The 23,950-nt window shown below is 38.0% G+C and overlaps 1 protein-coding gene across 4 annotated transcripts in view; it reads right to left on the bottom strand.

Moving 5' to 3' along the window:
- RAB11FIP2 (RAB11 family interacting protein 2) overlaps window positions 1-23,744 on the bottom strand; it is a 152,374-nt gene extending 128,630 nt beyond the window's left edge. For 2 of the 4 annotated variants that reach the window (XR_012836297.1, XM_010313527.2), the window contains exons 1-3: window positions 22,667-23,743; window positions 10,979-11,421; window positions 9,797-10,256 (exon numbers count right to left, since the gene is read on the bottom strand). Coding sequence is in view for 3 of the 4 variants with exons in the window: in XM_010313527.2 (XP_010311829.1) it covers window positions 9,797-10,256; window positions 10,979-11,421; window positions 22,667-23,019 (1,256 nt within the window). In the remaining variant the exon portion in view is untranslated. Of the gene's footprint in view, window positions 1-4,440; window positions 8,056-9,796; window positions 10,257-10,978; window positions 11,422-13,777; window positions 14,123-22,666 lie in introns of those variants that run through there. The other 2 variants (XM_075757801.1, XM_075757802.1) reach the window with 2 other exon arrangements.
- Between the last annotated feature and the right edge of the window lie 206 nt (window positions 23,745-23,950).

The raw sequence follows: 23,950 nt of genomic DNA, 5'->3' as shown, positions 1-23,950 counted from the left end.
TTGCTCATACAGAAGCCCCGTGAACCATCTGCTGGACTGAGGATATTAGACGAAGATTGGATTACACAAACAGTCACAACTAGAAATCAAGAGGTGTCTGATGAATCAAATTCTGGCTAATTCCCATTATACCTGTTTGTAACAGTGATCCGCAGCAGTCTGCCTCGTTTGCTGGAGACCAGTTTTGAATGAGGGGCCTCTTTCATCGGGTATTGTCTAAAAAGCTAAAGGCAGGAACCCTCCCTCACAGCCCGCTTTTTAGTTTCACACTGATGTGTCAAACACATGATGAACTTGCTTCATTCATGGCTGCCTTTTGTGATCCGAGTACAAAAAAAATGAGTTAACTGAACTGGATCGAATTAGCTTGGTGAAAACCAAGAATGTCTCTATTTAACGAAGTGTGGCGTTAATTTGGGATATCTTTCTTTTGGGACTGTTTCCTCATGTTAGACAAGATATAGAATAATACGGCCTGACTGCTCAACTGAGTGACTTTCTGAAAGGTTAAAAAAGCAAGATCTTTCATTGCCTTGAATGACTTTATAGTTTCTGTGAAATAAGTTCTGGGACTCTTCTTTCATAGCAGCAGCTTAAAAGAAAAGCAGCAGTTCTGACTACAAAAAGTTGCGTTTGAAAAGTAGAAATATAAATCCCTGGCAATACAGATTAACTTTTTTTTTTTTTTTTAATTAAGCTAAAATACCTGCAATCATTTCTGTAACATTGCCGACATTGTAAGCAATTACAAAAGAGCACATCTGTGTATTGCACATGAAGCAATTTGAATATACTTGCAAAAAAATGAAAAACTATTGAACAAAATATTCACCAATAAAAACTCAAACTCATATTTTAAAGAGATATGTGGAAAATATACTGCTTCTCAAGGAAGAAACAGGTGCTGAGACTGCACATAACGTTTTTTACATCAGATTGTTTGCTAGGTAAAGTGGGAGCTCTGCGGCCTCGCGGAGCCCCGCAGGGTTTCCTGCCAGCGGTTCCATCCCGAGGTGAGCGTGAGCAGATGCAGGCTCTTGCTGCCGTACACATAATTCACTGTCCGAGGACCGTGTGATACCTCAAAAGAAAACACCGTAAAATTATGAGTGCATACAGTTGGGGGAGTTGTGTGTATGGTGGATTGAAATTCATGAGGGCGTTTATTTTTAATTTAAATTTCATCCCTAACTTTACAGTCCTAAAGTTACCATCTCACTTGATTGCTGGTAATAGCTTACAGAAAACACATCCCTAGGACCACAGCCCACACGCTGTACAACCATCATGAGCCTCCTTCGAGCAGCCATTTTCTTGACTTCCTATGAGCATTCTGAAATCACTGAGCTAAGCAATTACAAAAAAATAATGTCATTTTTGACTGTGTTACAGTCAGAGCTCATAGTGATAGTGGTAGTTATAGTCCCGGCTCTGTTTCTTCCCCAGGGGTTCATAAATTGGCATGGAACTTTTGCAATGGAAGCCCGAAAAAAATATGTTCACAGCTTGGGAAAAAGAAGACTCATTTTGTTTTGGAGGGGTGTTTTGAGTGCAGTTTACTGTGAACAGTGATTGTAAAACACTGGCATTGTGGGATTCTGTAATTATTGTCTCTCAATTATGCCCAAACTAAATTTGCTCAGTTTACAAGTAAAATGACATTTCTTTTCTAACAAATGCACTTTCTGCCAACTCACTCAGAACTACAGGCAAACTGTCGTTAACACCGTGTGTAACTCCCAGGTGTTGTTATATCTGAGTAATGTCTCCTCACTGGATGTACCTTCAAACCTACAGAAGGAATCAAGTAATTTTCTACCTCTTCCACCTATCCAGACAGGGCAAGAAGCCCCCCTCTCCACCACTGTGGGGTCTCGCGTGCCTCAAGGTGACGTCCCAGGTCCCATAATGATTTTTGACAGTTTGTCTCTTACAACTAATAAACTTTCATTCACTCCGATCACCTTCAAGAAAGTTAGATACGAGTAAAAGGGAAGTAAATCACACCAGATGGATTCAAAATCAGCTGCGGTAGGCTCATGCTGGTGGCACTGACCGAGCAAGCCACCCAGTTTCTACATCGCCCCTACCCCTCTGTAGGTAGAATAGACTTCTTCAATCTAGCACAGCAATTAGTTGTGTCCTCCATTTCACACATGTGGGAATTCAATTAGTTTCCTTAACAGATACTTTATAGCAGATATTTTTACCAGATTAAATCATATTATTTTATTGCTTGGGATATAACTTTTGCTTTACATGTACATTTTTACTGAATAGTAAAGTTTGTTTGAATTTCTGGGGTTTTATTAGCTTGGATTTCAACTTTAGCTCATCTGAGATGAGATGAGAACCCTTCCCTATCGCCATGTACCAGGGGGAGAGAAGTGATGAGAAATTAAAATAGTATATGCTATACTACAATGCTGATTCTCTAGAGTGTTTTGGATGACTATTTCATAATCATAGCAAGCATATTATTTTATATTTTCTTGCTATTTTCCCTATTTAAATACATTTCATTAGAACTACATGAAACACTTAATTTTTCTCCTTAACACCTATTTCTTATGTGATACTTAAGTATTTACATTGTGTGCTGATTATCTGCAGTTTGTATAGAAACTTAAACACAGTGGAGGGGAGTTTAGGATGTAGTAGAAGCTCAAGTTTATGACTGGAGCTTGTAATTTTGTCTTTTGAAGTTTAATGGTAGTTAAAAATTCAAACATTAGGTCTAGTGGCTGCTTAAATATTTAGCTTATAAATGCCTAGAGATTAAAACAATGTTTAAAAATATCTTTCCTATAACTGATTTAAACATTTTAGTGCCTGAACCATTTACTCTGACAACATAATGAATGGGAATCAGACTCCTAGATTATGCTGTATGGAAAGCATATTTTCTTAAGGAGCAAAAGCTTTTTAGTTATCTTTTGCTATTCATATGAGTTATACGATCGGTGTAGTGTACACTATTAGAAATTAAAACTAGGATATTTACATTAATCATTATTATTCAAAGTATTGAAATCTTCTATGTTAACCTGACATCATGTAAAATATCCATTATACCAATACGCTCAGTGTGAGCTTTCAGGTTTTTTCCTTTAATATGGAACATCTATGTACAGGTAATTAACAAAGCTCTACCATGTTCTTTTTCCATTTGAGTCAAAATATTATTCCTGTTCCTACTTCTCAGTCTTTGGACTGATCCTTATTATGTTGATTACACATTTTTCTTTGGATTCTTACAACACATATCAAAACCTTGAAATATTAGGATGCAGTTTAAGTTATTACTAATGTACTAGAAAAATAAAAGAAATTAATAAAATCAGATACAGTTAATGAATTTCAGAAACTTTGCTTTCCATCGAATATTATTAGCCTGCTGTGCCTGGCAATGCAGACATCACTTTATACTCTGGGAAGGAATGACTGTCACGCTTGGCAGCTAAGCAAGTATGGAGTAAGCATATTACCATTTATTTCCCAATCAGATTCTGGGGAACATCACTTAAGACACTTCACTATATAAATTGTCCTGCTGTCAAGCCATGCTCCAAGGCGTTCTGGAGTTTGTGCAACCCCAGGAGAACAAGGAAAGAGTATCAGGTTTTGTTGCTATCACTCCATTTCTTCATATTACTATAAAATCTCAAGCCAAGAGTTAAGAAACTGGACCAAAACCCCTGAAATTTGAATGCAAGACACTTTTTTTTGCAAATCTTTTTTTCTCAAGCTACATATTCTTTACATAGACTACTTTGGAAATGGTCTGTTGACGAGTATACTGCTGCACTCTATGGAGCCCTTTAATGATGGCAGAAAGCTCCATAAGATAAAGAAGTTACAGTTTCAGAATACAGTGCTCGATAATGGTCCTGAACAATAGTCAGTTCAAGGAAGCAGCTGTTGTAGCTCATGTATTTCTCAAATTTAGTGCAGTAGAAACATGACAATGCCACTATACAGAAGCACAGAAACTCTCAGTTAAAACAACTCAAAAACATTAACAGAGTATTTCGGCTTTATGTATGAACACCTTCATTTTGAAAACAGACATGAATTTGGATCCGTAATAGGCTGGTGACCAATTCTGAGGTGTCTGATACTGCAAGGGAAGCAGAGGCGTACAGAGCTGCATTCATGAGCTCTACCAGAATGCTAGCTTTCTCCTTCCAAACATGTAAGTATCTTAAAGCAATGGCACTTGCTGGACACATTACTCGTGCAAATTCATTTATTATTCAGGACTTACAAGACATTCTAAAATCAAAAGTGATCTCACACAGTGTACTCAACTGAATTTTAATTTACGTTTCTGGAAACAAACAACAGTTTTACATAAAAAGTTAATGTTTTTAAGTATTTAAATATTCCTTCTTTTACTAGGCAGTTATGCTATGACTAAAAAACCAAAGAACTTTTACTCTAGAAGCTGTGCCAACACCTCCACTAGAAGACCCTACTATTAGCGAGCTGTAAGTCAACCAAAGAGACCAACCAACCCAAAAGTCAAATTTTGTATTGAAACTTTCAGAATTATTTTTGAATGCTTAAAAAAATAGCATTAATTCTTAGTTCTTATAATGAAACAAGAAAAAAAAAAGTTCATCAACTTTACATAGTTTCTGCATTTATTAATAAAGAAACTGGATGATAGCAGCCTTGGCAGGACATACAAGAACTCTTGCACGACTTCTGCTTGTTTTGTAGTTTCCCTTTACCTCTCACATATCTGTAATGTATTTGTTTTGTTGAAAGAATGTTCAACCGACATCTTTACCCCACTGAATTAACAAAAATCAGTAGTCTACAGTATAATTAATACACTGTCATAGACAATCAATATTCTACCTATAGATAATCGCATTTGACTAGAAATAAAGCTAGTCAAATTTCAGTGCAGAGCTGAAAAAATGCTTTCAAGAAAAGCAGTGCAGAAAGTACACTGTTCTTAAAATAAGACATGCTAACACTGACAGAGGAAACAAAATTCTGAAAATAGCATTGTTCACCAGATGTAATTTTTTGACTGAGAAGTGTACCTTAAAATGTCAGAACAAACTTTGCTACTCAAGCAAGCACAGTAATAAACTTGTTAGAGATCAATATTTTTTAATAAGGCATACAAAAATTAAAAATAGTGAGTTGTACTGTACACCGGAAAAGGATGACCTCCTTGGTGAAGAAACACACAGCCACTACAACCCTTGGCTCTCATCAGGCAACTTCTGGGGTTCATTCCAACGGAGCTGTGGCCAGTAACTACACCTCTAGCACACCATAGGTAACAGGCGAGATTTAAACCATTCCACAGTCATTTATCTTTGATGATGTTGAAGTTATTGCACTAATAACTTATCTTCACTGTGGTTTAAGTTAACAGGTTTTACTTTGCAATTGCAGCTGACTAGAGTCCGGCATGTGGTCTGCTAACATAGCTCAACTGACAAGCAGTAAACTAGAGATTCAGAGCAACATCGTGACTTCGCAAAAGCTTTTCTTTAGAGTTGACCATCAAACATACAAAATTTTAATATTTGCTGAAATGTAACAGACATCAGCTGTTTCTTAGGCTTAATTTAATAAGCTCTGAACACATCGTGGTTATCAATGTTCGTTTTCATGGCACCTCACTTCCCCCCCCCCCCCCCCCCCAATCTAATAATGGACCTATCAAATGTTTCAAATTGCTTATTTCAAACAGGGCATCCGTTGGGAAAAATGAAACTGCAGATACTGATTTGTTTGGAACAGGCATCACTGGAGAGGCAAGCAGCTCTAACAGCTATGTGTGATGACAGTATAGGGGAGAGATGCTGAAGAGAATAGCCGCGTTCAGAAATGACAGACAAAGAGGAAAGATGCAAAAGAGATGAGTTTAAGGGCTGGGACTTTTTTTTTTTTTAAGTTGCAATTTTAAAAAAAAAGGCTGAAGCAGTAAAAGAACATAGAAAAAAAATGAAATAATATTTTTGTATTTATGCTCCAATTGGTCAATAACTAACGTTATAAATATGAGCACTATTCATAATTGTTACAGTGAATCCTAGTAAGATACATGTTTTTCTCCTCCACTATTCCATCTTTCATAGTGCTTAGAATGTAACATATTCACTGCAAGAACTTGAGATAAAGTGTGGCCAGTATGTAGGCACAAGCTTTATTTTCTTTTCTCTAAGTTCAACAATACTTAGGTCATGTAAGTACTACTTTAAAAGGTTTTTTTAATGTGTATCTCTCTATATGTATGCATATAAGTATATATAATATATATAATGTTTCTTAGAAAGCTCCCAAGCACCCATCAATTCATTTCCCAGATCTGGAATTTGATCAGACTAGTAACAACCTGTCAGCTTTAAATATCGGACTATTTGTTTCCCTGTGTCCAGTGCCTAAGATCTTGTTAATTACCTAAACTCTCTTTCTGTAGGTCTTGTTAATTACCCGTCTCCTGTCTCAGAGGACCTTGTTAATAACTTGTACAATCTCTCTAAAAAGGTCCTAATAACACATTAAAATTAAAGATGCTTTTCTTTTAGCACTTGTCAAGTGGTGTAAATTGAGAAATTTTCACATCGGTTTATTAGCCTACTGTAGTGTATTTTCCTAAACACAAACAATTTCAGAGAAACGATGCACAAGGTTTGGTCATGGCACAAAACAAGCTTTGTTTTCCAGGAGTACCCTCAATTTCTTTAACTGTGTTCAATACAAAATCCACGTGGCTCCTGACTGCAAATTAACCTCGAGAGCCATGACAATAGCAGTAATTGTAAGAATTAATGCAATTTAAGGTAATATTAGGTAAAAGTTTCAAAGCAGTGGATTAAGAAGTATGAAGACAAAACTAGTGTTGGTAAATGCTGGCTAAAAATACTAGACATATTGTGCTTAAAAATTCTTCATTGGCTGTATGATGTAAATCCTCTGGAACTAACAGATTTTGTAATATATACAAAACCAGCGTTTCTTGTTTCACCGAGACTGCAGCATTTTTAAATTGTCAAGAAATCAGCTCATAAATATCTATATTACCCCTACACCAGACAATAAAACATCCCAATCTTAACACTTATGTAATACCTTATCTATAAAACCATTAAAAAATACTAATTTATCCACTCAGCATTTGTAAGAGGTGACAACATATCATCCCCATTGTACATATCAGGAGTAAGGAGACTAAAGTGATTTAGCCAAAAGCACAGAACAAACCTTTGCCAGAGTAGACATTAATAGAAATTAGGGGTCCATATTTTGTGTTTTCCTGGCAACTAGTATTATACACAAACAGGTTATGTCTTCTTTTCCAAAACACTTCTTAAACCTTCTTGAAATAACAATAATAAATAACAGTAATAAAAATAAATAATAATTTTCAAATAATCCTGGCATGTTTCTTGCTTTTAGGAAAAAAATAATCCTGTAACTGTTGCAGAACCACTTCTACGTTTTCTGTATCAGCAGCTGAGAAACATGTGGAAGATGTATTTATCTTCACTCTTTTAATCAGTAAATAAGAGTAATTAGTGACATAGCATGCACACAGCCAGTTAGCAGTTAACAACTACTGGCTGGGTGAAGGGCTATTCAGCAACTCTGTTCTGCAACTCACCTAGCCATCGTGTTGTTATGAGCTGCTGTCCTGCACATCATTATTGCTTAGTCAGTATTACCAAACACAATTAATTAGGATGGACTTGAGCCAGACCCAAAGCTCAAAGTCACTGCAAAGACTCCCACTAACTTTACATAGGTCCATCGGTGCTAAGAACCTGACCTTCACACTCTGCACATGAAGGAGTTTGGTCATTTTTTTTTGAGGGTGAGGGAAGAGAGTTGCTGTGGGGTTTTTTTTATTCTACTTTGCACTATCTCCAGCCTGCTTTCATGGACTGAACACCCTTTTGTGGCTCCAATGTGCTCCTGGAATACATCCTCCAGTTGAGTTTCATCAGACAGGAATCCAGTTCACTTGCCCCAGGACCGTTCCATCACTCAAAGGCTTAGGTAAGTGGGGTTAACTGGGAGATCCACCTGCAAAGCAAACTCCTCATCCACACCAGAACACTGATTTTGGATGCACCTTCATAAAAAGATACTGCCTGGTTTACTTGCGGAAATGGTAGCCATCCAGAAGAGCTTAATAGCATGTTGAATAAATAAAAAGCAACTCAAAGTCTAAATTCCCTGTGTATGCTTTCTGCATACTGAATTTGTTACTCAACCTCATTTATTTTGTGCCCACAGATTTATACAATTCTTTCTTCACAGTATTACTAGTTTGAAAAATTAAAAATGGATTCTATTCAACAAATCCTCCACAGATAAAAGGTAAACTTAAACTGTAAACTTATTAAATATGCACATTTTGTATTAGTTTCTACTTCAAAAGAAAAATCATTGTACAAGATACATTGGAAAGAAAGTGAACTTATTCTAAAAGATTCTTGCAGAACATAATACTGGAGCATATAAAAGTCGAGAGCTTCTAACTTAAAATTACTGCATGCTAGACATTATTCCCTAACAGTTGTCTTATAGAAAAGGTCAAAATGTTTACTATTTTTGGCTTTTTGAAAATAAGAGAATATCTATTTGTCTTATCAAAAGTTTATGTTTACATAAAAGTCAATAACTAGTAAAAGAGACTCGCACAAAGAGGGGGAACAAATGACTACGGTCCTTCTGAATGGGCACTGTGATGAGCTTTTTAATTACAAAATAAAGAAAAAAAAGTCCATCATGATTACCGTTAAAGATTTATATTTATCAAGATCTGCTGCATTCAAGAACTTCAAAAGATTTCACTACTTATATCTAGCATCTGCCTGAATACATTTTTTCATTTTAAAAAAATTAAATGCTATGTAATTTTAATTGTTATTTAAATTACTTCTCTTTCAAGAAGCTTATTTAAATGGAAGTTTAACTTCTGACAAACCAAGCTACATCCTAACCTTACTCTAATCTAGAGAAATCCTTTATTAAATAAATAATATTCTAAGACTCTGTAAACATGTTATTTAAGACACTAGGAACTGTCTTGACTCATAGAAGATGCTAAGAAGATAATTCACTGAAGTCTGTATGAGCTTCTAGGAATCGAATCTTTTCTATCGCAGTTCCATTTCAGTTCATTTATCTAATTCACATCCATGATTAGTTTTGCTGAGAAAATAAGTTTAAATCAGGAGTGCATTCATTCTAACCTACGAATAAAACTGAGTTAGGATATAAGAAGATCAATCTGTTCTAAAACCTTAAAGAACAAGATAACAAGAGACAATTTTTTTATTATTTTTTTTTTAAAGAAAATGCTACTGTGTCATTAATTAAGGATTAACAGGGAAAGGCAAATTTGTTAGAACCATGTTTTCCATTTAAAACTGATTTATTTTACAAGCTGAAAATTCCAGTTTGGAGCACTTTGAAACCCTTCCCTCTAAAACCTTGACTTAGGGCAGTGTAATAATTAGCAATGAGTGTTCAGTGAAAGCAGAAGACTTTCATGAAGAACCCATTCTGAAGCACAAACAAGGTCTTCCATAAACGCAAGTACCCAAGAACATTCACAGTACATACTAGTAATACAAATGTAACTTCAAAATGAAGTAAGAAAAGATCAACCTATATAAATGTTCATAACTTTTACTCAGAAACAGATAAGCAATGATATAAATGTATGTAAAGCACAAAGACTGTGTTCCTCAACACTTCACATTTTCATTTATATAACATGTTCAAGATATCAGATCGAAATACTACAAAAACGTACCTTGACGATGGCAACATGCTTGTAGGCTTGAAGTTTGTCATAAATGGATTAGTTGAATCATAATCAAAACTCTGCTGTTGAGTTTCACCAAACGCACTAGGTGACTTCAAGTCAGTAGAACTGTCTGATCCCCCATTACTAAGTTTATCTGACCTCTTGCTATCTTTTTTTCCAGTCACTCTTTCAAAAAGACTAACTTTCTCTTTTTTCTCTTTTTTAATTTCTTTTCTGATTTCGACAGGTTTGGAAAACAGACTTATGTTTTGATCCCATGTTGTTGGGCTTTCTTCAAATGGATTCTTCTGTCTTGGCAGTGTAGCAAATTTTTGGGGTAACGAAGCACTCACATTGGTAAATGGGTCATTTTGTGCTTCAAGTGCAGATTCAACTGTGCTGTCAAGCTGGTTCATTTTAGAAGTATCAACACTTAATGTCCTTCTATGTGGAGATTTTAGGCTCCCTGCAAACAATCTGTCATTAGTATGTTATCAATGAGACACTGTATCATAGTTTATGACATGCAGAAACCCCATTTTAGCTTAGGTCTAGAAGCTTTGCAATTGAGTTGCAGTTCAAAACACTGCTGAGTAACTAAGCTGTTTAAAAAAAAATAAATTAACAGCTGTACCCTTGACTTCGTAGTCCAGAAATGTTTACGGATAGGCACTACAGCAAACTTTTGTTTCCTGTGTGAAAACTAAGTTCTACAAAGAAGACAGCTGTGACTAGAGTGCCATTCCAGAAAGCAACAGCAGTCTATTGCTGCATAAGAACTTTGAATAATGCAAAGTATTTTCAATTCTTCATATAAATAAGGTTTAAAACTTTGGTGAGAGTTTTAAACTTTTTAAACAGATTTTTATTTTTTACAAGGTGTTATTTTGCTTAGAAGTCCCTCTAGAATGCAATGCTTCACTACAACATACTCTCAAATGAGGATATAAGAAGAAAAATTATAAATTATCCTAAATTATGACCAATGTTAGTTATTCTTTATGCTCTGAAACACCATTTATGAGTTAGCACCAACTAATGGACGTGAAAAAAAATAGGCCAGCAATAATTCCTAATTTTTTGGCCTTATAATTGTTTCATAAACTAAAGAAATAGACTTTTGAACGCTCTAATAGCGGTCAGCTGTAATTATAATGGTCAAGATTAAGTAGTATGAGATTTACTTACCACCTTCATCAACTGAGCCAAAAGATTCTAGCTGACGCTTGAAAAGATGAGAGTAGCCAACTGTGCCAGACTTTATTTTTTCTGAGGAGACATGCGATCCCGTTAAATCTGACATCGAATGAGCTGAGGATAGCCGCTGAGGTCCCAAAAGGAAAGGTTTTTTTGGTTTTGATTTCATTTGTACTTCACCACTACATACCTCTATGTTTGCATCAGGTATGTGAGTACTTGGGATGATTGCAGAGGATGTATCCGAAAATGTCCCATCATTTTTTCGACCCTTCATTTTGTCTTTTAGTTTAGCAAAAGGGGATTTAGTTTTGTCCTTCATTGACAAATCAAACATACTTGCTGTCATGTTATTCCTCATAAACTGAATATTGACCTTTATTTCTCCTCTGTCTTTAGTTCTCTTCCCTTGTCTGGACTCTAGGTGAAACCACCTTGAAGGAGAAAAAAAGCAAGTTAAGTTGTGTTTTTTGGAGGCTAGTCTTAAAACTCTGGTTGGTTGGTTAATGTATCTATCTGGCTAATATAATTTAAAATACAAAAAACAAATTCCATACCAAAATTTAAAACATTTCTGTATTGCAAAACTTTTTTGTCTGTATTTGAAGAGAACACTTAATAACTAAGCGAGCACAAAGCTCTTTGCACTGTTTACTTGTTTCGAGAACCAGTGTCAACTCCATGGAAGCTTACTAAACTTCATCAAAGCTAATGGGCTCACAAATTCTCCTTTGTAAGCAGATGTATCTAATGTTAATTATAAATACAAATAGATTTTATTTTGCTATTTAAAAGAACACGATATTTTTCAAGTGGCCTTTATTTAGCAGAGATGTATATTACATGAATATATACTATGTGGCAAATACTTCATATACTAACCCTTCCTTCTTTGATTTTGCTCAGGTTTATACACTAGCAAACATTTTTCCTCTCTGTCCCTTCCTTCTACCCACTGATTAAGATTTATGTCAACTGCACTAGCACTTCTGCAACTGCAACCCCTACTAACGTTGATGGTAACTCCATGAGTACTGGTGGTAGAACAGTGAGTGTGCAGGTGTATCTAACACCTGTCCCTTCTTTGGCAGGTCACCAGTAGGATTAACTTCAGAAACGTTTCCACAGGCTTTAGAACCACGACATAAACCCTCACTCCTTGAAAAAGAGAACAAAGGTGTGATCACCTGTTTCAAAAAGCCAAGTGTGCTTTTTTGCCAGGTCCAGCAAAGGCTTTATCATTATCTAAGTGTCTTATCCATTCCCTAATGTGATCCATTATTTTCCCATGGAAACATCTGCAGAATTATGGCTCAATCTTCCTTCACCTAAATGAATGACTGACAGACAATCCCTTCTCCACACCCACCATCAACAGCCTCTTCCTATTTAAGAAAGGGTACAAGGACGTATTTCAGATCTGTCAGCTCCAAAGAAGTGCTCTAAACCCACTGTCAGGCGAAATGCAAGCACACGTGCTAACACAATGGCGCAGCATCACGATGAAGTAACTTTGGAACTGGAGACTGAGAAATGAAATTGCCTATCAGCACAGATGCAAAATTGATTATGCAGTTATACATACATTATTCAATACTGCCAAATATAGAAAACAAGGTCAGGAAAGGAGAAAAATAACCCTCAATTTCCTTTCAGATTTCATAAATATTTTTAAAGATGACAGCTGAAATCAAATTTTCAGGCAGAGATACTACTTTTGAGTTGAAAAAGTACTTCTAAAAGTGACCCGCCAAAGAAATAATGAAAGGATAAAGAGTATTACGACTTTTTTTGTTACTTTGTAATGTCTGAAAGGTTTTGTATCTCATATTAAAGCAGAATAATGAAGAAATATCAGACTTTCTCTGTCCCAGCACTGGACAATATGAATCCAGACCAGTAGATCCAGAAGTTCAAACTGGTAAGCAGACAACTAAACCTTTAGGAAGAAAGTTTTTCTTGCGTTGGGAGGTAACTTCATTTATGCGTTTTTACTGAAATGCAAAACCTGAAATATGTTATGTGTCTGAAGAAGATGGATCATTTTTCCTTTTAGTTAATAACGTTTCACGTCTTGGTAACTGATTCCAGAAACACTTTAAGTCATCTGTAGAGTCATTACAGAAAACACACAATAGAAATGAGTAAATCTTTTTTGCGATATATAATATTGCAAAAACTGGAAGATGAGATAGCCTATGTTCTTTAAAACTCTTATTTAAAAGACAGTATGTTCATATGTTCTCTTAAAAAAATAAAAATACACAGCCATAATGAGCAAGGCCTTGCTCAGACAGATCTTGTCTGTGCAGAAAAAAAATACACCAAAAAACCCAAACCAAAACCCACCCTGAAACTGAGAAAGTCCTCACCTTGATTCCTTAGACAAACACTAAACATAAATGTAAATATAAATAAGGCTTATGACTGGTTTTAGAGGCTTAATAGGCAGAGAGGACCTCATTTTTTGACATGCAAATGTAATGGCTCAGCCTGCACTGGAAGAAAACATACCCCCTCCTCCCTCTTCCCCTCCCCTCATAGGTCTGAAACATTATTACTCTATCTCTAATAAGATGGCTGAAATTTCCTGTGGTTCTACTTGGGAATTAGCGAAACTTTAAACTGATGTATGACACTTCCTAACTTCTTTTAGAACAATATCAAGACATAAATTCTTAAGCTTTTGCTGTGTGGAAGAAAGCCTTTTCTTTTAAAACTTAATTTAACTCAATTATTGACATTCTTATCATGAATCAACAACCACTCTGTGTCACTATCAGTACTCACCTGCTACGGGCATACCTCGGCGTTATTTTGACATTCACCAGGTCGGAAGGAGAGAATTCCAGCACACAAGTGATATGCTGCATTTGCAGATTTATTTTTCAAAGCAGACTTTGAAGAACTTGACACTAAAAAGAAGTTCCGCTGGGAAAACAAAGGAACTCTCCTTACCCTAAGAAGCGAACACATTGGCACGGAGGGACTGGACCTCATACCTGCTGGGACCAGGTTCAACACTACCACTGATTCCAATAGAATTTAATCATAAACTCTTTACTCCAGCAAAATTCCTCTGGACTTCAATGGAATTTCTATTTGAATAATGATTGCTGCATCAAATCTTTATATAAAACACAGATATTTAATTTTCATTGGCATTTCAAGGAGGTTTCTTTGTTACCTTAGAGAGTTTATCTTGTTTTAGTTATTATGAAGGTTCCATATGCTTCAGCTCGTAACAGAACAATATGAGAAGCAGACTCAAATCATGATTTTCCTCAAATTCAAAAGCGAATAATTACTTTTTTTTTTAAACAGATGAGAACAAATGCAGGCAATGCATTTGTGTGGAGCTGCACGTGAATGAGCAACTGAGTCTGTAAATGTTTCTTATTAGAATTTGTTTCTACAACACATGGGCGTGAGCAACAAATAGAAAAAACAGCACTGTATATAATAGAAAAAAGAATTGGAAAATGAAGTCCACTGTTTTCAGATAACAACATTTCGGTCCTAAAATACTAAATTCCACTATACCACTGCCAATTTAAAAAATTGTAATGTATTATAAAAGCCAATAAAACTTGCTATTTTGGTTTTGTTTACAGTACTTTTAGCCACAATAAATGCTCCATTTGTCAGGCTGCCATGAGCTTATTCTATCGAAAGCCTGTACAAAGCAGGAAAATAGCCAATAACATACATGAACAAAACAGGGTGGCTTTTATGAGAGCAGATGCCCTTTTATTTAATAACCAAATATTACATCCAGTCTTGCAGACAATCTTTATTTAAACAGACCTTGTACAAAGTCTAGCAAATTTTCCCAACTTCAAAGGAAGTCCTATTGCCTTCTGAATCACATTCATACTTCTTGCTCTCACCTTCAAATATTCTGTAGGACAAGGTCCTCCGTACACCCTCTAATTTTGACTTTTCCCCTATGGTTTCCATCAGAACAGCATTTGCTTCTTTTTCTCATCTGTTTTTGAGTGCGCTAATGGGTTTTGCCTGTCTTGCACAGGTTTCTGATCATTTTTGTTTTGTAAGTATTATATCAATTGCCACTCTGTATTGCTGACAATTTTTTTGAACACATAAATTGAAGATCAAGATTCAAGGCTGAATAGGAAAAACCCTGCTTCCCAGCCAGCCCTGAAAAACTAAACTCCTCTCTGAAGAAACATGGCTACTTTCTAACCATGACAAAATTAGTCGATTTTGACCATATCTACAAATAGGGGTGGAAAAAGCAAACTCCCTTATTTCTATCAAAGACAGCAACCATCTTCTGCATACTATTAAAATAAATTGTGTATTATTAGCAGCATTGAACCCTTTAACTTAGAAAAAGTGGACAGGTAGAGTGAACGATAAAACTGAAGTTACTGTAAATGAGCAAGTTACAAGATTCTGGCTTGCTTGTTCCATCTAAATAGCTAGCGATCTACAAACATTCTTATATTTTCCACACTTTTTTTAACTGTTCTTTTCCTTCCCTTTTTCTGATGTCATTTTCTTTCCATGAACCTGGTTTTCCAACTCACTTTTCCTTATCTACACTTCTCTCATTGCACCATTCATCCTGCATTCAACAAATATTTTGAAACCAGTATCTTGTTTCTCTTCTCCTAATAGCAGGAAGCTGACGTCGTGCCTTATATTCCAAATCTGCCATGGAATTTGACAGTTCCAAGTCTTAGCCCTCTCTTTTCTTTGAAGAAGCATCACTCAACCTATTCTGCTCAGCATGTAACAGTGAGCACATAAGAGTATGGGTAAGAAAAATAACAACAGTACGGGTAAGAAAAACCCCTATGTAACTTTAATTACATTTTAATTAAAACTTTAACAGTCTCCAAAACCACTGGGATACTTGTCTAACAATTTCAAGAGGAATTAGAAGTCTTCTAGCCAGCACATTCAACCTGTGGATGACAGATAACCTTCTGACTCCATCTTCTTGCCAGTGTCGGAGATAGAAACTACCAAAGGAATTTTCCCACTCATTTCGCTGCTTCTCAAATACACCACTCTGCCTTCACTCTACCAGTAAATATCTATTGAGCTGATCTAATTTCACTTTGCTGAAATCATTAGATTGCACCCAAAGATTTTTGCAAAATCCTGATTTCAATTCACAAATTACTGGAGGAATTCTGCAAAAAAGCCACACAATCACGGCATCCACAAGGCTTCTAACCTTGCTTTTACGGGTAAAAACAAGCATCCTGATCTACTAAGCAACTTTAATCTGCTACACAGTGATGAGGAGAATTTTCTACACCGGCAGGTACTTCTACCCCTCTAAAAGACCATCAAAATCTCAATGATACAACATGTCCCTCAACTGTCAAGGGAAAAAAGTACTTCTTCATCTTAGATTACTATGTTCAAGCTAGATACACTGAAGAAACTCCCACTTACATAAATGTTCACAGCTAATGGATAAAAAAACCAACATCCAAAGCCCAGAACTGTTTAACATTTTCATTAGCAGCAAATGCACTTTGAAAAAAATGTAGAAGTATGTTTTGTGATAAATCACGCAGATACCACACTGAAAGACTGCCCTAAAAGTCAGCAAGTAGGAAAATTAAGGCAAGGGGCTGCGCACAGACTACATTGTGTACGACGGGAAATGAGGAAGAAAATAGATTATTTATTTAAATAAGTGATGACATTCACAAAGTTGAATACTATTACTTTCTGGAAGCCAAATGAAATGAGATATACAAAGTAGAGTTTAAAAATAAATACTACGGAGTGACACAGTAACATCACAAAACATACGGGAACTGACACATATCCTAACACCCTTACTAAGGGAGTAGCGAACATCAGCTAGAATCAAAGGAATTAACTGGTCTCAGTTTATTATTTTGGCTAAAGACTATGTCTGAAAACTTTTATTTTAGAAACAAAATAACTAGAAGTATGAGAATTAAGGCCAGTTATTTCAGTTGAGTGCGTGTGCAAGCATGTGTGTGTGTGCACAGAAAATGGAGAAGAATTTCAGTCCAGATGGCACTCAGACTCTGACTCAGAATTACGACTTGTTCAGAGGATGTGCTTGCATTTGTTGTAGAAATGTAAATGCTGGGGATATTACTAGTTAATTTCAAAATATTACTATAATCCCATAAAGCTACAACTGGGCTCAACATTTTGTTTTCCCTAATAATCATCTTTCTCTTCTGTTCCTCGCCACTAACATTACTTTTTTACCTTTACTGAGTGGGTACCATGAAGGCAACAGCACAAATCCATATGGATCCTCCAGGCTGCTCATTATTTCTGTGCCTTTGACACATTTCTCAGTTACTACTCCTCCCACTTTTGACTAAAGTGGACCGAGATTCTTCCCTTACTTTAACCACAACATTTTGATAATTTGTGTTACAGCCTGCCATTTCCACTACTATTGAGTTTTATCACCTAAATTGCATTTTTCTGATTTAAACTAAATTTAAGACTCAAAAACAGTAAATAATGTTTATAATGCATTACGTTTTGTAGAATTATTTTTAAAAAGGCACTATTCATTAACAACCACTGAGTCCTTAAAAATCATACTATCTGTTTACTAACAGTTGTTTGCTTGTTCATAATTCAAGTTGCATTTGAAGTCACCTCCTCAAGCGCCTGCCTCTTGCTTATGTGGCTACAGATGTGAGAGAACAGGGCAAAGGCAGTCGAAGGGGGAACCTGTCCATAGCCAAGAGGGAGGCTGTCAAGAAGGAATTCACATTAATTTGGAGGAAGTCACACAATTTTCCTATCTTTCAGGAAGCTCAGCAGCACTAGAGGGTAAGTGCTTACAACACAGGGGTATCGATTGTGGTCAATCGTTAATTCTTTTTGTTTGTTTACTGAGAAGCTGGGTTTGACTAATGTAAGCAGATGAGAAATGTCTTAGAAAAGGCCAAGATTCCTTTACTGTATTATGCTCAAATAAGCATTTTTTTACAGCACTGCTGCAATTTGGATGGGGGGGTTGGATGGGAGGGTGTTGAGATATTATAGAAACCAGAGAGAAGGTGAATTAAGTCACAAATAAAAAATGTCTCCTCCAACAAAACTTCCCTAAGAAATAACTCTACCATCGCCTGCCCCCTTCAAATTTATAACATTCCAGACAAGTGTTGCATCTTAAATCAGCTGAACGTATAATAAAATTAGCTCTCCAGGAAAGCTAATAGAGGAACGGACGATAAATAGTGTGGAATTAAAGAACAACAAGGATGAAGCAAATGCCGATAAAATAAGTAACATCATGGTGACAGCTAACTGAAATTTGTTCTTCTATCGCTGTGTTCGTTTAGCACACAGGAGAAAAAAAAAAAGCACAGTCATTAAGAAAAAACTACTGAAAAATACTTCAGTAAATTAAGACATGTCAGTAAATTAGTATTTTTTTATTCCATGATAATTCAAAAATTCGTTTTGATGTTATGCATTGTCAGATCACCAGCAGTATTAAGGCAACTATGAATTATAACTGAATTGAAATTATTACAAAAACGTATATATCCTTTAAAACAACACATTCATTGAACATCATTTACATTTAAATTGTAAGAACAAAAGAGGCATATTTATTCTGCAACAGCAGACCAAAAAAATTGTCATGTACTTCTCAGGATGAATTAAAAAAACCCATAGGATTTTACAGCAAAAAATAAAACCATGTCAGAAATCCAAGATCTGAAAAGTTATGCTAAATATAATTCCAATAAAGCAGTATCTCCCAAGCTTTTTGAACTGTTTAAAAAAACCTCAACAATTCAGTAAAATCTCTCAGCATCTGGAGCCTAGTTTCTTTTCTGGAGAAAAGAACAGAAGAAGTAAAAAGGGCCTGTGCCAGAGAGACAACTTTACAAAGTCAGCACAGTGTGATGGGCACTTTTGCACCAATACAGAAAGAAAACGAACGAGGATCCTGCAGATGCTTTGGCTGAGGTCTCAGGAAGAGACCTAGTAAGAGACCATCTGAGCCACATCTGGATCTAACCGTTCCAGGAATTTTCACTTTTAAGAATTTGGAAAATAATCAGTTTCAGAAAGAAAGAGAAAGGACATTGTGTACAAAATTTTCCTTATCAGATTAGAGTAAATGTACTGCTTTGTTTCATTAAATATTGTGTGAAATTAAGTTTAGTAGAACACAAGATGCGCAAATCCTATCATGAGGCCTCTGCCTGAAAACTTCACTGCAGACAATATTTTTCTTAAGGTGTTACAAGTAAGAAAAAAAGCTATCCAGAAAACAGGATTATTTTTCCCTAATATAATGTTTCTGAAGCTGCAGTGAATTTTAAAATTTATTTCTTCCAAATTATAAAATATTAAGTAAGTAAGAATATACAAAAAGCTGAGTGTCACACACCCCACGGTCTTCCTGGGAATTCAAAATCAGCTAGTAGCCTTCACTTCTCATACCTCCTTACTAAAAAAGCACTAGGGAATTGCTGACAGGGTTCAGCATTGTGCAGAATATTAAATATCTTTTTTGCAATACCCTGGTGACTCTTGAGTCTGTCTCTTACAGCACCATATGTACAGCTGTGTTGGAAAGAGGAAGCTATTAAATATATTAAAAAGTAGAAATATTACCAATAGACACTTCATCAAATAACTGGATCTCATTCATCCCCAAACAAAGCAAGAAATGTTAAGGTTACATCAACATGAGAAAATAACTCTGGATTTAATAACACCACAAGCCTGTTGAACATATTTGAAAGTAAAAACATTGCTTAATAAAACAGATTAGTGTTTCTGAAACAATGACTATAGCTTTCAACCATCAGAATGCTCTGGTAATAAAGACATTGGACTTGGTCTTGAAAGGCACTGGGTATCTCAGTTCCCACACCACAGTCACGGCTAGAAGGTCTTCGGGTCCTAATATATTACCCTTAGTTTACTGCCAACACAGGACTAGGAATATTTTGTATCAAAAAGGATTTAATAAAAGGAGAATAAGAAAGAGTGTTTTGTTTGAGATCGCATTTACAAATATATTCTTGAAAGTTTGCCCTCCTCCCACATACATGTACAAATATTGAATCCACATCTCCAACTAAAGCTTAAAGGAGACAGCAACGACACACATGCATCCCACGAAGGCACAGAAGCATACAGCCATGATAACTTTTCAAAAACATCTAAACACTTAAGGACTCTGAATTATTTTTTCAAAAGTGAGTTTCAAAAAGGACATTTTCTAGGTTTCTAAAAAGGACATTTTCTAGGCTTCTGAAGACACTGATGGGAAAACTGGACTTTCAGTGGCTCTTATCTCATAAGAATTTAAATTGATATTAAGTGAATATGTACTGCCAAAAATCCCACTAACCGCCTATCCGCATTTTTACACATATATAAGACTTTTACAGGTACGGCTGTTCGACTCTAGAAGCCTAACACCCATCAACTTTTACTAAGATTTGCGATCTTAAATGCTCAAGTAACTTCTGAAAATAGGACTTAGGCTGTTTGTAAAAAATTTCCCCATAGGCCCCCACTGTCTGCAGTACAGCTCGCAGGCAGAGCGCAGCTTTCTTGGGGAGCCCTGGTAATTTCAGCCGTGGCCTAGGGAAGCACCACTGCACATTTACATCATGTGAGTTCCTCTCTCCACACTTCAGAGAAAGAAATGAAAAAATAAAGAACACTTAAGAAGCCCTGCTAAGCACAACTTCACAGAGAAATACCAAAGAGATCTGAATGTTTATTTAACTACCACAAGGACTATGTTAATTACCCCACTTACAAATTTTTGCAATAATTTTGTAAGACTCCAATACTACTTTTGCTAAAATTGGTGCAAAAGCATATGGTTCCCCAAAGGGAGAAGAGGTTTTGCTACTCACATGAATAATTTATATATTTTCTTCCCCTTTCTGAATACATATTTCTACCTGGATTTACAATGTTTTTACAGTTACTAGTGTTCACTTGACTCATTCACCTTTTTTTCTGTAGAGCAGCTAGGTGTTTAAAGTAAGGCAGTTGCCTACTGACTTGCAAGATAATTACAACTAATGATTAAAGAATATTTAAGATGCATGTCTAAAAAGCACTGAAACTACCTGAATCAGGTGTAAATAGAAATTAAGACCCTAAGGCTACAGGCATTACCATGTATTGCATCAAGATAACGGGTTTGTCCTTAAAAAGATAAGCAATTCAGACCCTGAACCCACAAGAGATGCTGCACTGACACGTTCTTTCCTATTCTATTGTTAGTGAACATACTGTTTTGCTAAAAATTTACTTTAAAAAAACCCAACAAACCCACCAGGGCAAAGACAGCTTTGCCTTGTCTTTGGTGGTCCTTCAACCTCAGCCATTGCACATCAGCAGGACCAGGTTTTGAGATGGTTTCTACAGCAGTTGTCTGATCAACAAGACCTGGCTGGAGTTGCGGATTTCCACCTCCAACTGTCTGTTGCGACCCTGTTGGAGGTTCACACCTCAACAAACAGACAAACGATGCCAGCCTCTTAGCCACTTTGATGCAAAGTCCAGCATCTTACCATAGACCTACCATCACCAACAGAAGAAACACCAGACTTTAACAGCTGAGATTTGGGCACAGGAGCCTTTCTACTCTACTGCAGAGACACTGGAGGAGGAATGGCACCTGGGGCCGGAAGATTTGTCAGCGCTTATATGTCACTGCCTACATAAAACTACCTTGGAGGTCTCCATGCTGCTCTCAGACTACTTCCATGGGACATGCATAGCTAAACCAAACACAAATCATGTAGTCACAGGCATGCCTGCAGTATGCTTATACCTACACTTCATTCCCATACACTTTGGAGGATTACACCGGTACCAGATATCTTCGTGCAACCATGTCCTCACTAGAAATTATAACAATTTTACTAATTTAGTTGAAAACACCAGAAAGTTACATATGTATACAGTTCAGCCTAATAAACTGCTGTGATCCCTTTTTATTTTTCTGCATTCCAGTGCCAGGATTTGCTGGCAAATGGCAATTTTATTTGACAAAGACGTATGTAGGTAATGATGGAGGCTACTACAATAGCAGAAATTTCTCTTCAGTCTTGTCCATTGAGGCCTGCTGTACACAGCAGTGTGCACGACCGCAGCCTAAGACTAATGAGGATAAGAAAAGCACTGTGCTGCTGTGGTAAGCCTGCATTAAGACACAGTTCATTGACCACTAAAACATATAGACTATTTAAAGATGCTGGGTTGCAGCTTGAAGGAAAACATTTTTAAAGAGAACGACACCAGGCTTCAAGGGAGTCCGAGTCTCATATATGGTTCAAACCAAGGTAGGAGTTGAATGGGGATATGGGCCTGAGCAGAACAAAGGAAAACATTTAGAAAAACAGACTGTAATGAGTTTACATTGCACACAAGAATTTGTCAAAAAATGTTAATGTTACTGACAGTCCTTCCCTGCGTAGGACGACCACTGTGATTACAGTAAATTCCTCTTGGAAGAGATCAGGCTGTCTATGCCATAACTCTATACGTTAGGGGCTCTGAACACACCACAGCAGAAAGGTGGATACTACTTTCATTTCAAACTACATTGATAGTTAGGCTACTATTTCCCACCCTCCCCAAGTGCAGGCTCACAACGAACACAAATTATAATTAAAAAAACCAACAACCATCACTTACTCTGTTTTCCTTCTTTGCTTGTCCTCAAATATATCATTCAGACTTATCGCCACCTGTCCCAAAAACTTGTCCAGCCCCACCAGCGACCTGTGCATGACAATCAGGTACAGGATGTATTTTTCTGGATTCTCCTGCATGAGTAATCCAGGGAGCTCGAAGGAGGCCTCTTCTTTCCAGATGGGATCCAGGGTCTTCTCAGCCACCGAGGTGGAATACTTCTCCTTGCCCAGCTGTATGATGGTGTAGGCGTCGTTGCTACCATTTTTACCTTTTGGCTTCAGACCTTTGGCTTGAAGGACCGTAACTTGCACGTGAGTTGGGAACCACTTCTGGGCTTGCTCTGCCAACATCATCTTTGAAGATCGCAGCAGCAATAACAAAGTCTGTAAGTCTTCGAGTTACTGCATAAGGGCACTTACAGCGCAGACACCTGTCAGGGGCTCAGCCGCGGTCCTTCCTCCGGCGCTCCTCGCCGCGGGTGGCACTCACCAGTCCTCAGGTTCCCCCCTCCCCACGCAGCCCTACCTGCGACTCCATGGCTGGGGGCCGCAGGGTCCCCCCGCAGCACCAACACTACTCCCCTCCTGCCCCCGGCCTCCCCCCACCCGCCGCTGCCGCCGGCCCGGCTCCCCGCCGCCCCCAGGGCATCCCCCGGGCAGGGCCCCTCCGCCGTCCGGCCCGGCCCGGGGCGCCGCGGTCCCTCAGCGCAGCGCGGCCCGGCCCGGCGCGGGCCCCGCAGGCCGCCGGCGGCCTCCCCCTGCCCCTCACAGCTTGGTGCCTCAGGGCAGCGGGCGAGGGGGGGGCTTCGCCGCCGCCCCGCTTCTCGCGGGGATGTCGGGCCCGGCTGCCGCGGCCGTCACGGCGCTGCCCTCCCGCCTGCCTCAGCCTCTCGCCGCGGTCCCCCCCCCGCCGCCGCCCGGCCTGACGGGCCGGCTCCGCCGCTTCCGCCTTCCCCATGCTGCCAGCGGCGGCGGCGGCCTCCGCGGCGGTCAGAGGGCAGAGGGCAGGGTTCGCCCCCTCCCCGCCGCCGCCGCCGGGGCGGGCGGGCAGCCGCTTCCCCTGGCCGGTCACCCCGGACAGGCGCTGCTGAGGGACCCCCCCTCCCCGCAGCCCTGCCCGGGGACCGGGCGGGGAGAGGCCGGGGTCCCCCCGGGGGTAACGGAGAGGTGGGCCCTCGGGGTCCCCTCCCGCCTGAGCTCCCCGACTCGTTAATTTACCATATTTATATTTCTGGAGAGGAGGGAGATCTCTACTGGAGCTGTGGGCAGGAGGGAACTTCTGTAG

This window comes from Balearica regulorum, chromosome 7 (assembly GCF_011004875.1).
Source record: "Balearica regulorum gibbericeps isolate bBalReg1 chromosome 7, bBalReg1.pri, whole genome shotgun sequence".
NCBI classification, from domain to species: Eukaryota; Metazoa; Chordata; class Aves; order Gruiformes; family Gruidae; genus Balearica; species Balearica regulorum.
Note: the sequence above shows the minus strand (reverse complement) of the source record. Positions and strands in the feature narration are given on the sequence as shown.